The following is a 20,466-nucleotide window of genomic DNA, read 5'->3' on the forward strand; positions in this document are numbered from 1 at the left end:
CCCCAGCATGCCAGACCCTCCCAAGCAATGAGGAAGGTCAGCCATCGCCCACTTCTGCTAACTTTGCCTGTCGAGCCCGTACAAGTGAGGCACGATCCCGCAGAGCAGCCTCTCCCCCCAGCTGTCTCACATACAGCGGAAGATGGATGTCTATTTTGCACAGTCCTCAAACAGTCAGCGCCCTGGCCTTTTGGCAGAGAGTTCAGAAAAGGACCAGAGCAGGAGAGTTTGACCGCAAGGAGACTTTATAAAATAAAGTTACCTAAATTCTCTGTCACACTCCAGAGGGTTTGCAGCCAGCTTGGTCTTGTCTGACAGCTCTGGCTGCCCATGAAATTCCTTTAAATCATTTGTGAAATGGAGCCTCCCCAAAGCAGAGCATTTAAATAAACAAGAGAATAAATTAGAAAGAAGGTGAAGAGGAAACGAAGCTCTTGGGAGCTTATCTCCCCTTCTTTTTAATATCCTTGCTGGCTGAGTGCTAAAGCTCTGTGCCCCAGAGCACTTTTCTTTCTTTGTTTTTTGAGCTGTATAAATACAGCTGTGACCTAGATGCTGGGGAAGCTTGCCCCTCTTCACACAGCACCTCCAGGCTGCTGTAGCCATAGACCAGCACCTCTTCCAGCTGCCAGGATGCCAGGTAGCACCCAGGCTGATGGGGGCAAGGGATGCCCACGGCTGCCGCTGCAGAGTCTTCTGCCCTTGCCCAGCCTGTGCAAGGCTGGCCTGCCCTCACTGTCCTGCAACGGAGGTGGGACCCGCTCGGAAGGGATGCCCAGATGTCCATGGCTGAGGGATGCGCCTGGCTCCCCACAGTGAGGAGGCTCTGCTCCAGGCTTACTCTGTGGCTCTCACGTGTCCAAGAGACAATGTGGTACATAGGGGCCAATCTCTTGTCCAGCCTGATGTCATCTGAAGGGCTCAGATACCCCTGGAAATGCAACCAGTGTAATCTGAAAGGTAGCAGGCCAGCGCAGAGCATTCCCACTCTGCTCAGCAAGGAACACAGCAAACCAAATTGTTTTGTTGCATCATTAAGTCCATGTCAATAGAGATGCAAGAGTGCTTATGCCGGCTTAATTTGACACCAGGTGAGAGCATTATTTAATTATAACTGACAGCATCCTCAGTTCTGCGGCTGGTTTGGGGAATGCAGCTTCCAAGCGAGAGGGGACCAGCTGCGTGTCCCCAGCCCACTGGCTGCAGCAGTGCCAGCACGGTGCTCAGCGGCACAGCCCAGTGCCAGCATGGTGCTCAGCGGCACAGCCCAGCAACTCAGGCTGCCAGCACTGGCCGAGCATGGCCCTCCGCACCCTCCCAGCTGAGGCTGCAGGAGGGAAAACACCAAAAAAAAGAAACTGGAAGTGACCAAAAGTTTGACCATTTGGATTCATTCAGTGAATGGCTTCGGTGGAAATCTAGATGGAATCATTTCAGCCTGGCGTTTCTCAGACAAAGCTTTCTGATCTTTTGTTTTGAACTGTTGTTGTTTTGAAATTTGCCTACATTTAGAAAGATGAAAGAAAGTGGAAGCTGTCAAACAACAAGTGAAAGAACTTTGAAGCCTAAATAAAAGCATTTCCTTTTAAGCCAAATTAAATGTTTGGGGTCAGTTTGAAGATGCTAGCTTTTGATGCTTTTGCTGTGCAAACATTCCCTCACGCTTTGTGAAGTTTGCATTTAAAGCCAGCCCATACCCCTAGAAGAAGAGAGAGGGTGGAAGCATCATCATCATGAAATGAATTCCCCCCCCCCATTACTGATGCAGCGCTAATTATCCTGGGCTGAAGTAGTCAAAATACTTCTCTGCGGAGAGCGGCACGGTTCGGGGGAGGTATGGGGCAACCTGTGGCCATCAGCCCATAGCCTGTGCGTGCTGCTTGGAGGAAACTAGAAGCTATCAGCAAGCACAGCCCCTCCTGGACAGCCGGGTGGAGCCGTCAGAAATATACAGCATGATCCCCCTCTTTCCTGTTATTCACAAGCCTTTTGGTGCTGTCAGCTTCCAGTGACAAATGCTTCCCGCTCTGCCTGTGGCGTCACCCAGCAGTTGCTCCAAGCCCCATGAGTGTGTGACCAGGGTTTGCCATTAGGGACCATGCTGCCTCCGTACTGGCCGTGCTAACACGGCGGGAGTGGGCAGCGAGGGATCTGTGGGAGCGTGGAGCAGGGTATAACTCAGACCTGTCCGCAAGTGAGGAGCATTGCACAAAGCACAGAAACCTATGACATTGCAAGAAACATCGGTGAGCTCTTGCCTGAACAAAGAGGAGCTTTGCCTGCAACCTAGTGCCACCCGTCACCCTCAGCTCCTGCTGCCAGGCCCAGCTCAGGGCAGATTTTCATTGATCCCAGCTGAAGAAAAGCCCATTGCATGCATCAGAGTAATGGCAGGAATGCATGGGACAAAGCACTGGTTAGATGATCAGAAATGCAGCTTTGATTATGCCTCAGTTGGACGAGAGGCTTGAAAGCAACCGCCCGTCTTGCAGCTCCTGCCGCCCTTCAGACCTCTGCAGTGCTCAGGGGCTGAGCACGATGGCACGTGCACGGGGGGGCATGCTCACACCACTGCTACTGGTGGCTGCAGGGGAAAACTGTTGGTTTACCCCAGTCAGAACAGTGACTGGAGGGCTCTGGATAAGCCAGAGCTCCCAGTGCAGATGCTGATCCTGTATTTTTAAGTTTCCTAGGAAATCTGTGGGGCAGCACAACAGTGATGGTTTGTCGGAAGCTGAGCAGGGACCCATGTACTGAACCCTGTTCCCAGAACTCCACCAGGCGAGCACCCACCGGGCAGAAAGCCCTTCAGTTACCTGGCTGTACGGCGGCGTAGGGCACCACAGCTCTGCAGGGGCTAAACTGTAACGGGAGCGACTCGGCAAGCCTTGGGTTCCTCTCCTTCCAGCAGTGGGTCTGGCTCAGCCTGATCTACCCAAAAGGAAAATCTGGCATTATTTACGCATTATGTTGGTACTTCATAGTGCAACTTTAACCATCTGATTCAAAAATTGTGTCAGTCTGATCCTTCGCATCTTCACCTTCAAACAAGTGGGTGAGATGGTTTTCCTTCTTCGTAGGCTTCATCGACTCAAAAATGGGCACGTGGCTTTTGTTCTAACACTACTGGGCAACCCCCGTGTGGGGAACAGGAAACATTTCAGTCCCGTTAAGTGAATGTTTTGGGAAGCTTTGGCGGGGAGGACAGAGGCTGGAAGAGAATCATCCTGGAAAATGTTTGCGGTTTTCCTATGGTTGCTCACCCTCCACTGCTGGCTTAAAACTGCTGAGAGGAAAATATTTAGACCAGAATGAACATGACAGACCAGGTTCTACGCAGCACTTGGCATGACCTTAGAAGACAGTGAGGGCTGGTTAGGTATCTCCAGTCCATGGAAAAGAAAGCCCTGGAAGGGTCCCTAGAGACACCCTCTCCTTTTGGGGGCAATCAGCTAAATTACACATTTTTTTAGTGTTTAACACCTGCCATATCTGAGCCATCCTGAAGCTAATGGGCCTTGTGGCAGGGCAAGCAAGGTGAAGCATCCCCCTTGAAGGCTTTCCCCCTTTTGCCTGCTGCCTGCAGAGGCAGCTGGTCCTGCCAGGATGGGCAGGCGCCAGAGGCTGTGCCTGATTTGCCTTTTCCTCATTTGTGCTGGCTGGGATCACTTCAATAAAGTGCAAAATAATTTCCTATTAAATAGCCCAGACTGCCTGCTTCTGAAGGCTGGCTGTGAACTGTATCAAGTCCAACCTCTATCTGGTTTAGGTCCTCTACAGGGGTAAATCCACCTTGCCTCAAGGCAGGGAGCAACTGCTCAACATCTTGTCCCTCTCATTTTCTGAAGGCCTGTATCTATGCTCAGGAGTTGGAGGTTCTCTCTAACTTTTGCTAAAAGCCAGATTTTCTTCATGCCTGCCCCAAACACACCTTTGCTTAAGCCCTGGACACAGAGCACTGGAGATCAGGGCCACTGTCCCTTCTCCCCCCGCTCCCTGTAACCCTAGCAGCTGCAAATACTCATCAGGAACTTAAAATATCAAGCGCAGGACAAACACGGAACCAAAGGAGGGGTTCTAACAGAAAGAGGTCACACTCAAATGCTTTGTGCTTTCTCCCCAGCCCTGAGGTTACGGACGCATGTTTTACTTTACCCTCTTTTCCAAGAGCTCCTCTGTCCCTTGTAGTCTTCCCCTCTGTTTCTGCAGCTACAACGGGTTGGATTTGGCTTAGTGTCTCGTTAGGGCAATACAGACATTCCATCCGCCACTGCAACAGCAAACTGGCAGAAAGGGGATTGTTAAACGTGAAGAAAGAGGGTGTGGTAGCACAAAGGCTGTGTTTCCCAGGATAATGAGGAACTTCTGACTACCTATTTTGGGTCAGCGTAAAAAAAATGACTACTCATTTTGTGGCAGCTCAAAACTGCCCAGTTTCAGAAGCCAATACTCACATACCTTCTGCAAGTCACGCTTCCGAAGCTGGGCAGCCCCAAATCCCTGGATGCTTTCAGATGTATCGGTTATAGTGCTTTTGATTCAAGCTTTTCCCAGCAGACACCACGTAGGCTTTGTTCTCCCTGCGGGTCCTGGGGCTGTGCCCCTTCCCACCGCACAGACACGCTAAGGGCTCGGTTTTATGGCTGAGTAGCCTTTGTCTTGCCACCGCTCCTGCAGGCTCTGCCCGAGAGGAAAATAAAAATCATGAATGTTAATGACGGGTTGGCTCGGAGTCATCACCGGTTTTCATGTGATTTCATGTGACCTCTGTCCCAACCTCAGACGCAAAAGCATCTGGACATAATAATACCTGTTTATAAACAACTTTGTATCATCAGTTGTTTAAAAAGAAGTAAATCCTAATGTTGATTATTTTTGAACACACCATGAGCTTTCTGTCATAATGAAAAGACAGGAAGAGTCCCAAGGCTGGCATTTCCCCAAAAATGCAGATTGTTGTGGGAAAGGAGACAGAGCAAGCTTCCTGCTTTTGTAGAGAGAACTTATTTTTTGAAGTAAGATAAACTTAGAGCGCTGCTTTTGTAAATATTGAGGCTTATTTTACTTACTGATATCACATGCACATCAGCAGGCAGCGCCAAGGTGGAAGCGAGCCCTGCATGTGTGTGTGAGCAGCACGTTCAGAGCCCGCCGGCGGCACGGGAGAGGATGCTCGCTGTGCTCAGGGAAGCCTGGGGGCCAGGAGCGGCGAGGTGCTAAGCAGGAGGCTGGGAAGCACCGCTGATTTTCCTCTGCCACAGAACTGCCTGTCTGCAGCACTGCCGGTGGCTGCGCAGCACTGGGGTGCTGCAGGTTCTGGCACAGAGAGATCCGTGGTACAGAACACCCTGCCAGAGCCAGGCAGCAGGGTTGACCCTGCAAACTTGCTTCAGGCATCTCTTAGCGACTGAGAAAGCAGTAGCGGGGACGTAAGCTGGGATCTGCTAAAGACCACTTTGGCAGCTCGGTCCAGGCATGCATCCCTCTCGCTGACCCAGCGGCAATGAGGCTCTGAGTTCAGCCGTGCCATAATGGTTGTGGATTGCCAAAGGCAGGTAAAACCTACCCTCAAAGTTGGCCACACGGCAGCAAATCACTGCAACCTGCAGATGCCTGCCTTTGGGTAGAAGCCAGGCTCAGCCCCAGTGCACCTAGGTGTGACTTGCCCGAGGGCTCTGGGCTAAGGGAGCCATACGAACCCCAGCCATCTATACCATACAGTAGAACTATATTTGTTTGTAAGGGTCCTGTGACCAGCAAAAGATGAAAATTAACCTGGCAGGTGGAATTAGAAACAGGCTGTCAGGTTCTGCTCCGTGTCAGCCTGTGATCAGTCAGAAGAGCCCCTCTGATGGCACGTCTTGCTGAGCAATCCAGAAAAGAGCTGTGAGCAAGCTATAGGCCTGCTATAGCTCAGGTCTGTACATGTAGCTATACTCAGGTCTGAGTATGACCTCAGGTCTGGCTGTAACCAAAGCTCCTTGCAAGGGGAAGCCTGAGCATCTTTACCATGGCCCACAGCTGCCAGGGGTGTACTGGGCTCCCACCCACAAGTAAGGGTTGCTCTGCTACTGCTGCATGGTCTAAGATGCGTTATCATTGCAGGTGAACCAAGGGAACAGCAAAGCCCTGGGATCTGGTCTGGGATACCTGGAACACATTTGCCAACTGATTGAGAAGATCGGGCAGCTGCAGGAACACAACCTGCGTCTCCAAAAGCAAGTGTGCAGCTTGCAGAAAGAACAGAAGATGAGCCAGATAAAAGAGGTAAGCAGACACCATAGTATCTTCCATTAAAAGCTATACTCAAGGCCCAGATGCGAAGTTCCATGTCTGTGTGAGGGAAGATGCTAATTTACTGGACCCCACGCTCACCTGGGCTGGTTGCTCTGGTTTTCAGGGACCCCTCGCCCACCACAGTGGGCTCAATTTCCCTTGGGATGGGCTTGGGTTTCTGTTCTTGTTCAGTGTTGTTTCGCAGGTGTGCTTGCTTCTGTTGAGTTAAACAGCATCCCTCTCACCCCATGCAATGGCCAGCTCAAAGTCAGTAGCTTTAACTTCTCTACGGTTGAAAACGTCAAGAACACATCTGCCCCCGTCAATGCTATCAAAACAAAACATTCAATTGTGTTTTGAATTAAAAGCTCCTTCTTTTCTTTCTGGTTTCAAACCCCAAAATCCCAGACTTTCCCACAAAACAGACATGGTGGGAAAGAGAAGCAGTGGTACCACTACCCAGCTCCATGCTCTCTTTCCCTTGCCGCGCGTCTAAGCTGCCAAATGAAGAGTCACCGACATGAAACATCTCAGGGTTCCTATTTGTGGTTGTTTCTTTATCAGCCAGAGATAGCTGGGGAATTTGACTGAAATTTGCAAATCATTCCAGCATCCTCCCAAACAGTGTTTTTTAGCCCCTGCATATTTTGTTCAGCTCTACCCCACTTCTGCTTCTCAATTCTTTTTCTTTGGCCATCACACCAGGTTTCCAGCTTTTCTCCTCCCCTCCCTTTTTATTATTTTATCACTCCCCAAAGAAACAGAAGGGGTTTGTCACACTCAGCTGTTTCTTCCCAGCCATGCTGTGGCGAGTCTTTTATTCTCCCGACAGCATCATTCCTCCCCTGGTGCTGCTCTCCCACCTGCTGTGACTGGATCTGCAGTAGGTGACTGCTGCCTCCTCAGAGCCAAAGCCAAGTTTGTGAGTCAGGTTGCAGAGCAGAGTAGCCCGTCATTTCCATGTACCCATCTTTCATGCTCAGAGGAATGCAGCCTCCTACATAGAGCCTGGGAATTGTTAACACATTTCCTGGAGCTTTACAACTGTGAGTCATCGCTCAAAGTAACCCTTCCAAGCTGCAAATTCAGGGTCAAATCCTCATCTGGTGTACGTGCCCCCTCCTCCCCAGCTCCCACTGAAATGAAAAGCACTTGCTTTCATTTCACTGTTTGAAACTTTGATTTTTTTTGTATTTTCCAAGAGCTCTTAGTAGTACCTTCTCAGCTGCACTTGTCCCATACAGTTTGGTGGGGAGCTGTAACATTCAGCACTTGCAATGTGTTCTGCAAAGCAGGGTGCTCTCCCTCGGGTATCTCCATGATGCCTGCATCTCCTTGATCTGAGCAGCTGTCACTTTCCTCTTCAGAGTCATAGCCCCTCCGTGCAAAATAGGGACACTGCCACCCCTGTCTGCCATAGGACATGGATGTTGCTGTCCACATTGCGTTTTGGAGGGTGTCCTGAGGCTACTTTCCAAAGCATGTTTGCTCTCCATGCAGACCATGAACACGGGAAGGTTTCCATGCCCAAGGCACACCTAGGGAAGTCACAACCCCCAGAGCAGAGATGGGCTAGTGCAGTGTTAAAAGCTGGTCATGAGAACTGTAAATAGCCAGTGCTCCCAGTGCTGCTCTTGAGAGCTGTACAGACATCACCACAGACACCGGTGGCATTTCAGTCCTGGGACACAAAGGAAATGCCATTACTCCACATCCTTTGCTTTACAAGATCTCTAAAGCCGTGGGCCAAAAGCAGCACCTTTCAAAGCACCTCCCAAAGGCACACGTAACACAAAGCGCCATGCTGCTGTGGCAACATATACAGATGAGATGTTACGTTAGAACTGTTACTACTTGGGGGTCTCTGGAAGTGCTAAACTGGTGTTGGCCTGCACTGGTTCCAACCCCAATAAATAGTTTGGTTCCCTTTCCACTTCAGCTGGATAAAGCCCTTCTTGCTTTCTGCCCCACCAAAATCTTGTGCAGCATGGTCATGCGGGGTACATCTCCCTTTCCCACCATGCCAGCTACAACAGACGGACACCAGCTGAAGTACCACGTGCAGTGAATTGGAGTGGTAACATGCAAGTGAACTATGGCAGCCCACCAATAAAAATACAAGAGATTGTTGTCTGTCCGGGTCCCAAACCAAATAATATTGTCTTAAAATGCAAGTCATTGTTATGATGCATCTGTTTATTTACACAAATGCCTTAGCTGAGTAGCTCTGCGTTGAGAAATTTGCATTCAATTCCTTCAGGGAAACAAACATGAAAGATGCTGAGTATCAGGCAATTTAATCTAAACACCAACAACCCCACAAAAAAATCTATATTACCAACTCCAGGCAGCTCAGCATTTTAGAAAATTAAATAACTTCTCTGGGTTCTGATGGGTCCTGGAGCAAGGCTGGGCATCCCTCATCTGAAGCAGCTGCGATTCGCCCATACCATCGCCGTGCTCGGTTGCCTGGGGTCATGCAGCCCGAGAGCCTGCACACTTTCTTTTTCTTGGTGTAGGAGTACTTTCTGCAGCACTGCTCCTGTGGAGCTGCCAGCGTCTTCCTCAACTCGTACCAAGACACGAAGACGCTTTTTGCTGGGAGGAACAGACCTCACAGCCTCTTGGTTCAGACTGGAAACCCTTCTGATCTTTCTATCATCCCAGAAATAGGAGCGAATGCTGAGAAGCTGAGCAGCTGCAATGGTGAGTTCAGGTCCCTCGAACCTACCCTCTGCTTGCCACCAGTGGATGGAATAAGCTGACCAGCAACCTTCTCCCTAGGAAAGGCAGACTAGAACAGAGCAAGGTGCTAGTGGAATTAAACCTTAACTGGAAATCCAAGAGATGAGTTTTTAAACACTCTACGCCTAGGATTTTAACGCTTGCCGCCTCACATGCATGAAGCAGGACTTCTTGCTCCACAGCTGTGGCAACAAAGATTAGGATAAATGCCTTATAAAACAGGTCTCTCTTGGAAACTCAGCACACCTGAGTGGGTCTGTTAGCAGAGCCCCTCCACGTGGCTTTAAAATCCCCCCCAGCCAAAGTAGGATTTGATCCAAGATGGAAAGCTGTATGCCTGTTGTTAGTTTCCTACCCTCTCAAGCAGGCACAGAACACATTCCTGGAGGATGACCTATTCTATAGACCAAGTGGAAATAAGCCCCAGCTGCAAAGCTTGGATCCAGGGACCAGCTTTCCCAGAAGGCTGAGAAAGACTGAGCTCAGCCTGTCTTTGGCTTCAGCCAGCTGAAAAGTCTGGATCCAATGTTAGATGTGAACCAGCCCACTAAGTGAGACTTAAGCTTATTTCATACCTTGGGCTTCAGCCTGCCTCTAATACCTGGTGAAACACAGAACACCAGCACACCTCCCAGCAGGACCGAGTCGGTGGAGATGGCCTTGGGGATCTCTAGTGCCGAGGCTCAGAAATTCTTTTTCCTGGCAGTTTTAGAGCAGATCTGGAAGGAAAATAGGACCATGAGGAAGCCATTAGAAAGTCCTGCTGTGGTCAGACACTTTGTCAGAGCATTTACCTTCTTTCCACTGCAGAGTGGCATGAAGGCACGTTGGGGTCTCATCCCATCATTAAGTCCGTAGGGTTCTCATCCTGGCTGCAGTTGCAGCTTGCTGGCAGCACTGGCCACAGGCCACCCTAGCAGGATGCTGCTGAGAAACGAGAGCAAGTCCTTGTCTTTCATTGCAGGAAGCGAGAGACACCCTGAATCAGGAAACAGCCAGCCGATGGTGGGGCTGAGGAAGTCGTCAAACAGTAGGAACAACAAGGAGAATGAGTTTAGAGAAGCTGGTGGTGTGGCTGAGGGACAGGCTTTTCCATCAAAGGACCCTGCAGTGAGAAAGGTGAGTGATAAGCTCGGAGTCAGCTTTCCAGTGGGACCAGTGGGAGAAGTTCTGCTCAGGCGACCGAGAGCAGGGTGCAGGGGGAGCAAGCCAACCCTGCCTGCTGCTGCAGGGGCTGGGGTGGTGGGGGCCAAGGTGCCCTGCACCTCTGCTCCCAGCATTAAAGGAAGACAACGGCAATGGCTTTACGCCGAGAGGGCACCAGCAGAGCACTGGCACAGGGGAGAGGGGCCCTGCAGACAGCAACGTGGGCTTTAGCCCTTGCTAACTCCACGTAACATGTGAACTCCTAAATATCTTCATTATTGTTGCTGGTGAGATTAAACCAAGCACACATTCATTACCACAGATGAAAATTATAGCGAGCCAGTCCTTAGCTGGCAGCGCTTATTAGCAGACTGGCAGCATATCAGTGTCATCAGCTGCCCTCCCCAAAGCACTTCGGGGGAGCTGTGTGGCTGAAGACCAAGGGAGCAGCTTTTCTGAAAGGAATGCTTTTCCTCTCCCTTTCTTTCCCATTGTTTGCAGTGCCTCAGCACTTTCAGGTTCCGGTGGGGATCAGAAGTGCTGAAATGCCAGGGCAGAGGCTCTAATCAGAGTATTCCCAGCCCAGCAGGAAAGAGGAAGGAGTAGGGGTCTCACAGGAAAGGCCTTCCCATGAAATTTCCACCCCAAAGTTGCAAGTAGGTTGCAAACGCTTTGATGAACTTCAGAGGCCAAACAAAGGCTGACTCCTGAAGGTGCTTCATGCTCTGCCTTGCGTCCAGCCAACTGCTGGAGCATGAACATCATTTTAAGCACATGGAAAGCCCTGATGACTTCACAAGACTGCAGAATCAGTGTCCACACTCTTCAAACCAAATCCTTATTCTCTCTTGTTACACCACGCCTTAGTATTGCCACTCAGCATTGCATTTTCTACCCTGAGCATGAAACAGAAAAATTTACTTCTACAGTGCGGGTACTGCTTGGGAATTCTGTGGCACAGGTCCCCAGGCTACTAGATGCTATACAGGTGAACTGGCAGTCTAAATACAAGAGAGGTGGAGGAGGAAAGAGGGGATTATCACACACCTGAGGGACTGAATCCTAAAGAGATAAAGGACCTGACCAAGGCTACGGGTGGGCTCCAGGGCAGAGCTGAGAACAGAGCCCAGTCTGTTCCCAGCGCTGTGAGATGGTCTTGCTGTCTTGTTGACATTTATCAATGTATTTGCCTTTTGTTTTTAGGGTCTGGACATCAGCAAGAACAATTCGGTATGTACTGCCTTTGCAGAATGTATTTAACTCATATCAGCATTCTCGTGACCCGAGCTCCTGTGGCACACAGCATCACACGTGGGCAGAAGAGGCTCACTGACCCCTGACATGTGCTGTCAGAGTAACAGACGTGGATGTATTGCGACTTACTGCGCCTGGCCTGTGGTCCTGCCACCCTCCCTGCAGACAACAGCTAGCTAGCTTCCAGGAGCAGGCTTTCTGAGATCCCAGCAGCACTTGCTTTCCTGGGACACCCTGAACACAACGAGGGACCAACTGCTGAGCCCCCAGAACCTTTCCACAGCATACCTTAGTCCTAGTACTAAACACAAAGGTCTGATATTTCATGAGTAAAGTCTCACTTACGGGCAATTAACTCAATAGCCCTGAAACCGACGTTGCTGAGCCCGTGACCTCAGCTGGAGGTCTGAGCTGCAGACTCAGCAGACCCCCAAGGAGAATTACGGCAGGAGGCTCTGCCAGGGCTGGCACACCTCTGCCGAGGTGGCCCCAGTGTGTGGAGCCATGGCTCTGCTGGTGGCACAGCAGGCAGGCACCTCGGGACAGGGCAGAGCAATGCCCCGGCCATGGTCTGACAACTGCATTGAAAGGGGAATGGTTGGTTTCTCCGCGTTACACTAGTCTTGGGGCATGATCTTTTTTGTTCTGTCCCTAAGGCTTTCCAGCTATTACTCTAGGAAATTTACAACAGTGTAGCAAAAAAAAAAATGAAATTTTTTTGATGCGTGGCTCCTTTTCAGTTCGTGAGGCCAGATGAGCTCAGCCTGGAGAGAACAAACATTAGGGAGGGCCACGGGAGGCTCCCTGACCTCCTGATAATCTCTATTAGCATTTCAAATGTAAGTGCCCAGTGGCTGTGGCTCGCAGAGTGACAGGGAAACAAAGGCTTGATCTCACGGTCCACAAAAGCCACCACCTTGAAAAGGGCTGATACCAACGCACCTGGCCTCTCAGGAAGGAGAAGGGAGTCAAGTTGCTTTTTTGGGTTGTTTTTGTTGTAAAGGCCCCCCTGGGTTCGTGTGAGTAGGTGGGAAACCAAACCCCTCTTTGCCTGCAGCACAGTATAACAATAAGGTAAAACGTGCCTTTAAGCAGCTACTCAGCCCTCCCCAGAGAATGGCCTCACCCCTGACACCAGAAGGAACAGCAGGGTCGCAGGCATGGAAATGTCATCAAAGTACAAGAAGGATGCTGTTACGGACAGTTGGTCCAGCCTGCCTCGTTGCGCCCTGTACAGGTACAGGCTGCCCACTGGGCATCACTGCAGGCAGTTAAAAATACTTCTGTGGGACCCAACTGTTCTGAAATAAAGCAGCTCCCATCTTCTTCCTACCCCCCTGGAGTACCCCCAGGTATCATATGTTGGCCAGATGAGGTCTGCCCGCAGCCAGCCTCTGGTCCTTCAAGCTGTGGTTTCTTTTTGCTCCCTAGGGTGAGAGCCACGCTTGGGGAAGAATGAGAGATCTTATGAGAAAGACACGGCTGAGAAACCAGAACAAGCTGGGGCTGTCCTCCGCTGCTCTGAAGAGGTCCTGCCCGCAGCTGTACAGGTAAGGCAGAGCTGCGGCAGATTTTTCCACTTAGTGTTGGGAGATTTTTGCTGGCCAAAGATGATCCCTCCTTACCTGCTTCTCCGTTGCATGTGGTGGTCCTGGCCAGCACAGCCATTTGCTTCCGTAGTGCCCAGGTGCTCCAAGATCCAAACGGGATAACAGGACCTGTGTGAGAACAGTGGAATCATTAGGGCCCTAAAAGAAGGTGCTTATCCCCAACAGGGCAAGGCCATGCTGACAATCAGCCAGACTCATTCTATAGCCTAATTATTTACCTTTCTGCTCCCTCCTAAGCATCACAGTTAAGGTTAATGCTTTCCTCTGTCCACCTTCCCACCTTTCATCCAGCGGAACAGTAATCCATGTGGCATGATGTGTGATGGGATGGGACAGTCTGGACCAGCTGGAAGGTGTCCTGCCAGAGGAAGGCAAGACAGAGTTTGCTGAGCATGTGCTCATGGCGGGGACCTGCTTGTTGCTTGGGTGAACATTTGGGTCAAGCACAAGGTCTCATGCCTGTTAAGAGATGCCTGCTGGTCCCTTTGGGCAAGTTTATCTACCAGGATAGTGACAGCCTGGCCTCTGAGCCATGCTGTGTGATATGTCTGGCCGAGGGGGTGAGGGTGCTGCCCGCTACCCCTCGCACAGATGCTCCCTGTGCGCTTGCCAAGTCCTCCCGGCTGGTCTGGTGAATTCGGCATGTTTGGGTATATAATTGGGTAACAGGAAGAGCCTAAGTATCTTACTCACCAAAGCCAGCAGCATGAGATGGAGCTGCACACTTCCCCCGTGTTTTTTCAGCTGAGGTCTCTGTAACCTTAAGCAGAACAGCTCAAATGTGCTTAAGTCCTCCTCAGGTTTTAGAGAGGGTGATGGTTGGGAAACAGCAGTTGTTTAAGCACTTAGGAATGTCCCATTGTTCCCCTTAGACAGCCTGTACCTACCTTAGAAAATGCATCAGGGAACTGGGAAGCTTGTAATTGCAGCTGGAAATAAAACCCACCCACCTCCTCTGTAGTTCATGGAGTGATTTTTCCAGCTGGGAAAAGCTTGGTTGGGGCCTGAGCATGCATAACAGGCAAGCTTCCTCCTATTGTTTGGGAAGCTGAAAGAAACACAAAGCAGAAAGAGATCAAACAGTTCCATCTAAAATAGAAGGTAGAGCAGCTGGGGGAAAAATACACACTCTTGTGAACCTGCCCTCTAAACCAGGACTTTATTTGAGCTTCAGAAAAATCCTGTCTCTGTAACTTCCCACTCGTCCCTTTCTCTGCAGCACTGAGGATGCTGCCGGTGCTCGCTGTGTGACAGCTGCAGGATAGGTTCCCAGCCAGCTAAATGGGATGTACAACTGGGCATACAACCGAGTGTACTTCCAGTGAGGGGCCAGCCCGATAGTTCTCGACAGAAATAGTTTTTGCAACTTCCACGCATATACTGGACAACTGCTGCTGTCATGGAAATACTGTACAGGATGCCAAAAGGACAAATTTTTTTACCTGGCTGTAACTGGGCAGCCCCAGTGATCTCGTATGCTGATTTTTTCCAGGTTGCTTTCTGTAGCTGATGACTGGCCTTCACTTTTCTTTCACTAACTTTCTTCTGCCACATATCTACACAAAACCCTTGCTTCTGCTGAAGTCCATTGCCTCTCCTCCTGCTTCCTAGCTCCCCTCCCTCACCCTACCTGTATCTGATCTTGCTTTTTTACCCCACACCCTGCAACAGCAATGCAGTGATGCTGGGCTTTTCACCGGTGCCTGCAAAAGCTGGGCACCTTGCTGCTACGGCAGCTGCCCTCAGGCTCCTTTGAAATAAAAAGTTAGGCTTCATGGATCAATGACAGCCTTGCAAATACTGCTGGACAGAAAGCCAGACCCTTCCTACGGCAGCACCAGAACAGTAAATCAAGAAAGTCTCACTTGTCTGTGGCTTTTGGCAAACCAAACATTGAAGCTCTGATACTCTCAGGCATTTAAAGCCACTGTCTTTGTTGTAATTTATGAAACATGTTTGTCCTGGCTCCTGGTCCTGTTTATGCATGCAGGCACATGGAATTGGCTGGTGTTTGCTTCCCCGGGCTTCCCCGGGCTCAGAGACATCTCCCAAGGTCTTGAACAGGTTGGAGGCTGGTGCCCTGCATTAACATCCAGCTCTGAAACAAGCAGAGATTTGTTGCTTTTGACACCCAGTCACACTTGAGTCATTTGGGCAATTAGAGAAAGTCTCTTTGTTTTTGTTTTTATAACTAGGTCAAAGCAAATCCCCTTTCATGCTCCCACTCTGCCTATGATGAGTGATCTGCTTCAGGGCAGTTGGTTTGTTTTCCTTTTCGTTGTGGTGGTTTTTTTGTTTGGGTTTGTTTTTTGTTTTTTTTAACATCCACAGAAGAATTCTTATGATAGAGAGAGAACTTGGTTCTTCCAGCAGGAGAGAGGGGGTCCTGCCAAGGGAAACACACCGCCACAAGACTTGGTGGTTTGTCATACATTGTTCTGAACAGGCTCAGGTTTTCATTTCATTTTCTCTTTCCTGCTAGTACATTTACTCCCGCAAAGCAACATCTATTTTGTGCAAAGGGCCAGAACAGGCTGATGAATTACTTGACCATGGTGTTATGAATTTAAGCAGCACATGGACCTGGAGCTGACCTGTGGCAGAAAAAGTAGATTTCTTCCCCAAATCATTGCAGGACGATCCCTCCACAAAGAGCAAGGAGCTTGCTTCCAGCTCAGATGACACCCCCCAAGATGAAAACCTTTTGCCTTTCCACTGTGACTGGTTTTAGTGACAGAAAATGGCTCTTAATTGACAGCGGAGCATCATACGGCCAAACACTTGCCGTTGTTAAGCAATTGCAGTCTGAGGCTGCTCTGAACAGTAAGGTGTGAATGTAGCCTGGCCTGGGAAAGCTGGGCTGAAGGCTCCGCGGGAGCCGACCTCGGTCAGTTTATTGCCCACACATTGCCACGCCACCTGGCTTCATAAAATGGTATTACAAACAAACCCCAAAAATCCAGGGTTGAAGAACGTTAGCACCTTCCTATCATTTTTCCTTGCTTTCCCTAGCTCCTGTTGAGGACAAGCGATGGGACGTGCAGTGCCCCACTACCTGCCAGGAGTAATGCTGGGAAGCGGGCTGGCCCAGCCCTGGCAGATGTAGCCATCTCAAGGAAAGCATCTGTGCTTGGCAGCTTTTCCGATGCTGTCCCCAACCCCTTTCCAGCGCAGGGTCCAATTTGGGAAGCTCTAGACAATCCCAGCCTGGCACTGCTGTGCAGACACACCTACCTGGGTACCAGTGCGATTATTATTATTTTTTAATGCAGATGCATGGGAACAAGCTAACCTCAAATCACAGTACATTCCTAGCTTCAGTTTGACAGCTCCCAAAAGCTTGCTGCCATATGAGGGCTGCTTTGTGGTGAGGGTGAAGTAGGTTAGGAAGGACAGTGCATCTAACATTACAAAACCCATCTTCAGCATCGTACAGCAAAGCCTGAGAAGGGCCCTAGAGCCTCAGATCCGGGTCAGATTGTGTGGGAAATTACAGCCAAGGGAGACCCCTGTGCCCAGGGTTGAGGAGCAGCCACAGAATTAAACAACATCAAGGCGGAGGTTTTGACCATTCTGTTGTAAAAGAATTGAGCGCTGAACAAAACAATCCTACAGCATTTAGATTAAAAAGAAAACGAATTAGTAGTTGGCAAAATAAATAGTCGGCACCATATCAGTCAGGACTTTGAGCTGAAAAATTTTTCAAATCAAAGATTTGAAGCAAATAGCTGTTGTTGTTATTATTATTATTTGAAATAAATAGTTATTAGCTATTTTCTGTAAATAGCTTTGAAATATCGCATTAAAAAGAAACCCCAAAAGTACAGCTTCTCTTTCTTAAACAGCAGCTATTTTTAAAAAGTGTTCCAACAGGTTTTCTTAGCTCAGACCTCCAGGACTTACCAAAGTAACTAACCCATTACAAGCAAAGAGGATGCGTTACACTTATTTCAGTCATATGTAATAAATAATGGACAAAACCCCTAAGCCGGAGACAGTCCACAGCAGCTAGCTTAGTGTTCTCCTTCAAAATGTTGCATTTCCTACTAACCACTTCAGGTCAGATTTTTTAACTTCCCAGAAATCCCCCCTCGCTTCCAGCTAGCGGGAAAACTCTGGCCACTCTCAACAAAACAATGTTCGTGCCCATTCGTTCTGTTGTGACTCCATGCCGAGTACTGCATTTTGTAGCTTTTTTTTTTTTTTTTTAATTCTGCCACAAATATGTGGACAGCATCTGTTTTGGAATTTCAAAGCGGAGAGGGGGAAGCTGCCTTGGGTGCAGCTTGGGTGATGGGTACATATGCACAGCATATTAACGGTAAAGCCACAGCCATGCGTTCTGACCACTGTCAGCTTTAATTGTATTTTTCTATTTGTTAAGGCCAGATATTACGTCTTCGGAGCTGGGGAAAACCGAGAGGAACTCCATGATTGTTCTGGGGCAAAACACAAAGAACGAAAACATATGGCCTTTCTGATAACCCAAGTCAAATGGAGCAAGGTAAAATAAGTAATGCAGCATGTGTTTCTTTGTGGGTTGGCGGGTTTTTTGCCTCTTCTCAGCACAGAAATGAGACAGTCTCGTTCCAGACATGCTCCAACAAACATGTCAGATTACATGGATTTATGCCAGCTGAGGACTGGCCCATAAACCTTCACTTTAATAGCCTCCCACTTAAAAAAAAACAACAACAAAACCAAACAAACCCAAAAACTCCAACAACCCCCCCCCCAATTTAAAGGCATCTAGTCATACAAGCTACATCACGCAGCCTTTTTACCAGAAGTACAGCAGCAAATTCATTTACCTGCAGTCAGCCAACAGACTCCCAAATCACAGCCCACCAGATGCCTTGGGAAGCAGGCGGTCTGCCATGGCCGCGACTCGGAGACAACCAGGCTCAGCCTTGTCCTCCACCTTCAGGCTCGGCCCACAGGTGAAGGCAGAGGAGCCCTTCCAGTCTCTCCCATTCACCACGTGTTTCTGTTCCAGAGGCAGAGCGGGAGCACCAGCAAACACACAGCCACGAACCTGGGGCTCTGCACTACCTGCATCCTACAGCCATCAACGGAGCAACTCCAACTTGTGCGGGACAGGAAGGGGGAAAGGGGAGAAGGGGGAGGTCTGGAAGGGTCTGTGGACACACACGTGCTCTGCTCTACACGGCTTCGCTCCTGGACCTGAAGCATACTTACAACGGGCAAGCCAGGGGTGAACGTTGCTGTGGGCATCGGGGCACCGTAACTGAGGCTTTAAAGTTTGGAAATTCTTCCTCCTCCCTGGATTAGGAGCAGAGTTACCTGGAACATTGAACCTTTTAAATTATCGTTGCTTTCTGGGGACCTTCTGCAGCTGAAATAAGCTTTCTGGGGCAGCGTCTCCTTGTCCCCAGCACGGCTCCTCCCTTCAGAGCAGCATCTGGCCAACTGTGCCATTTTACCAGCATTCAACAGGAAAACCAAGACATCCTATGAGGCCGTTCCCAAATCCACCACTAGCTTCTAACCCCATGGGCCCACTCCTTCTGCAGACCCCTGGCTGCCTGGCACGGAGCATGCTTGCTGCCAAGACGGGGAAAGGGGCACTGCGGGAACAAGCCCCTCCAGAGGCTCAGGTTTACCAGGCAGCCCAGCTCTGGTGCTGCCAGCCCTTTTTCGGGGGGAGCCAGGCTTGAATTCCTACTTTTAAGGTATAGAGAAGCCCTCTGGCTCTGCAGGTGGGGCAGTCACGCTGCGGTGCAGCTCAGCCTGTGCGCTCTCCACTGGGAAAAGGTGGGAGGGAGAGCAGAGCTGCAAGGAAGTTACTCACATATGTACCTCCTTTAGGTCAGGTTAACAACTGTGTAACACCAAGGCTGGGTTTGGTGGCTGCCTTATTGCCACATGTCCACAGATTCCAGACCCAAGGGACAGGCAGCACATGCTTCCAAAGATCCCATGGTGGCAGCGATCTCTGCACACCAGCTGTTATTGGTACCAGCACAGTAATTAATGCACATGGAGTAAAGATTTAACTAAACCAACTTTGCCTCTTGTTAAAAAATTATTCTGCTCCCCTAAATTACAATATAACTGCAAGTCAAGCAATTGCTGTTTAGAAATTCCTCCCCAACCCAAGCTTGCCTGGGAGCCGCGATTTGAGAAGCTGGCAGGCATGGATCAGCCTCAGCAGGCGCAGTCTTCCATAGCAGCTGCTTCACCCATGCTCACCCAGAGCCCTTGGAGTCCTCAAAACCAGGGCAGGATCTCTTCTGAGATTCAAAGCACCCCAACCACACTCTCCCAGAGCAGCTGTAGTTTGCAGGGGCAAGTGAACACAGCAGCTCAAACTCAGCTCTCCAAGTACTCAGAAGGTTTGTTACTTAGCATCTAAAAAAAAAAACCCAAAGCAAACAAAAAAACCCACACCCAAAACCCAATAAAACCTGCAAAATCCCCAATAAAAAACCCCACATGGCTGTGCTGAAAGTAGGTGGTGTGTTTAACGTTCCAGTTCTCACTGCTGCTGCAGGACTTGGTTATCCACTGTGTATCTTGCTAGCTGCATCCAAAGCTAGAAAGATTTATAACTTGATTATTCTGTGAATAGTCTGTATATCTTCATAAGTACAGGGGACTAAAATTCTACATTAACTTATACCCCCTGTTATCCCTCCAGCTTTACAGAGACCATAAGGAATGTGAATCAATGCAAACTGAATTTAAAGTTTAAGACATAGCATCATGAACTCATATACTCTACCACCTCCATTCACATTATATGTTTGGTAGTGGTGTGGTTTTTTTCTCTTTTTAAACTAAAGTGAACTAGCCCTCTTATCACAGCATTATACAAAATATATTCATGTATTTTCATAAAGAAATATATTTATAATGTGTAACATACTGTATAGTTCTCCACTCCAGGATGCATTGTAACAGAAGCATAAGAAACTTATTAAAAGCATCACTGTTATTGTTTTCAGGCATTTTTTTAATCAACGTGTGGGTTGTAGTACAGCAACTGCCCCATTTCATGTTTCAGGTCAAGAAAGGAGCTGCTACCACCAAGCTTTTAAAGAACTTTAGCTCTGGCAGAGAAGCAAGTTTGTTCTTTTGAGGCTGGTGCTGTTTTCAAAGATGCAGAGGGCAAGGAGAGCCTTTGGAGCCTCAGCCAAGCACAGGTGTTCCTTTTGAACAGCACTGCCTTCAGTGCTGATGCTGGGCTTTGCTTCCAGAGCTGCCAAAGTGGGCAGACACGGCAGGGCAGCACATGCCACTGCCAGAGGGAAGGGTGAGGACACCCAAGCACGTCACTGCTCAGCATCCAGCATCAGGGTTTCTTTTGGAAAGCCTGAGTTTATTAGCAGCACCACAGCCCCAACAGAGAGGCACTGGCTGGCCTCAGGGCTGCTTTTCCTCAGCTTCTCCTTCTCTCAGAGCCCAGGCACCC

At 49.4% G+C, this 20,466-nt stretch overlaps 1 protein-coding gene across 5 annotated transcripts in view; it reads left to right on the top strand.

Annotated features, from left to right (window-relative positions):
- Positions 1-19,989, top strand: part of LOC119153618 — a 31,347-nt gene extending 11,358 nt beyond the window's left edge. For all 5 annotated transcript variants that reach the window (XM_037400277.1, XM_037400274.1, XM_037400279.1 and 2 more), the window contains exons 3-9: positions 6,106-6,267; positions 8,796-8,982; positions 9,986-10,140; positions 11,371-11,397; positions 12,853-12,971; positions 17,416-17,535; positions 18,028-19,989. In XM_037400277.1, the coding sequence (XP_037256174.1) occupies positions 6,106-6,267; positions 8,796-8,982; positions 9,986-10,140; positions 11,371-11,397; positions 12,853-12,971; positions 17,416-17,512 (747 nt within the window). In that variant the 3' untranslated portion in view covers positions 17,513-17,535; positions 18,028-19,989. The remainder of the gene's footprint in view (positions 1-6,105; positions 6,268-8,795; positions 8,983-9,985; positions 10,141-11,370; positions 11,398-12,852; positions 12,972-17,415; positions 17,536-18,027) is intronic.
- The last annotated feature ends 477 nt before the right edge of the window (positions 19,990-20,466 follow it).

This window comes from Falco rusticolus, chromosome 9 (assembly GCF_015220075.1).
Source record: "Falco rusticolus isolate bFalRus1 chromosome 9, bFalRus1.pri, whole genome shotgun sequence".
In the NCBI taxonomy this organism is placed as follows: Eukaryota; Metazoa; Chordata; class Aves; order Falconiformes; family Falconidae; genus Falco; species Falco rusticolus.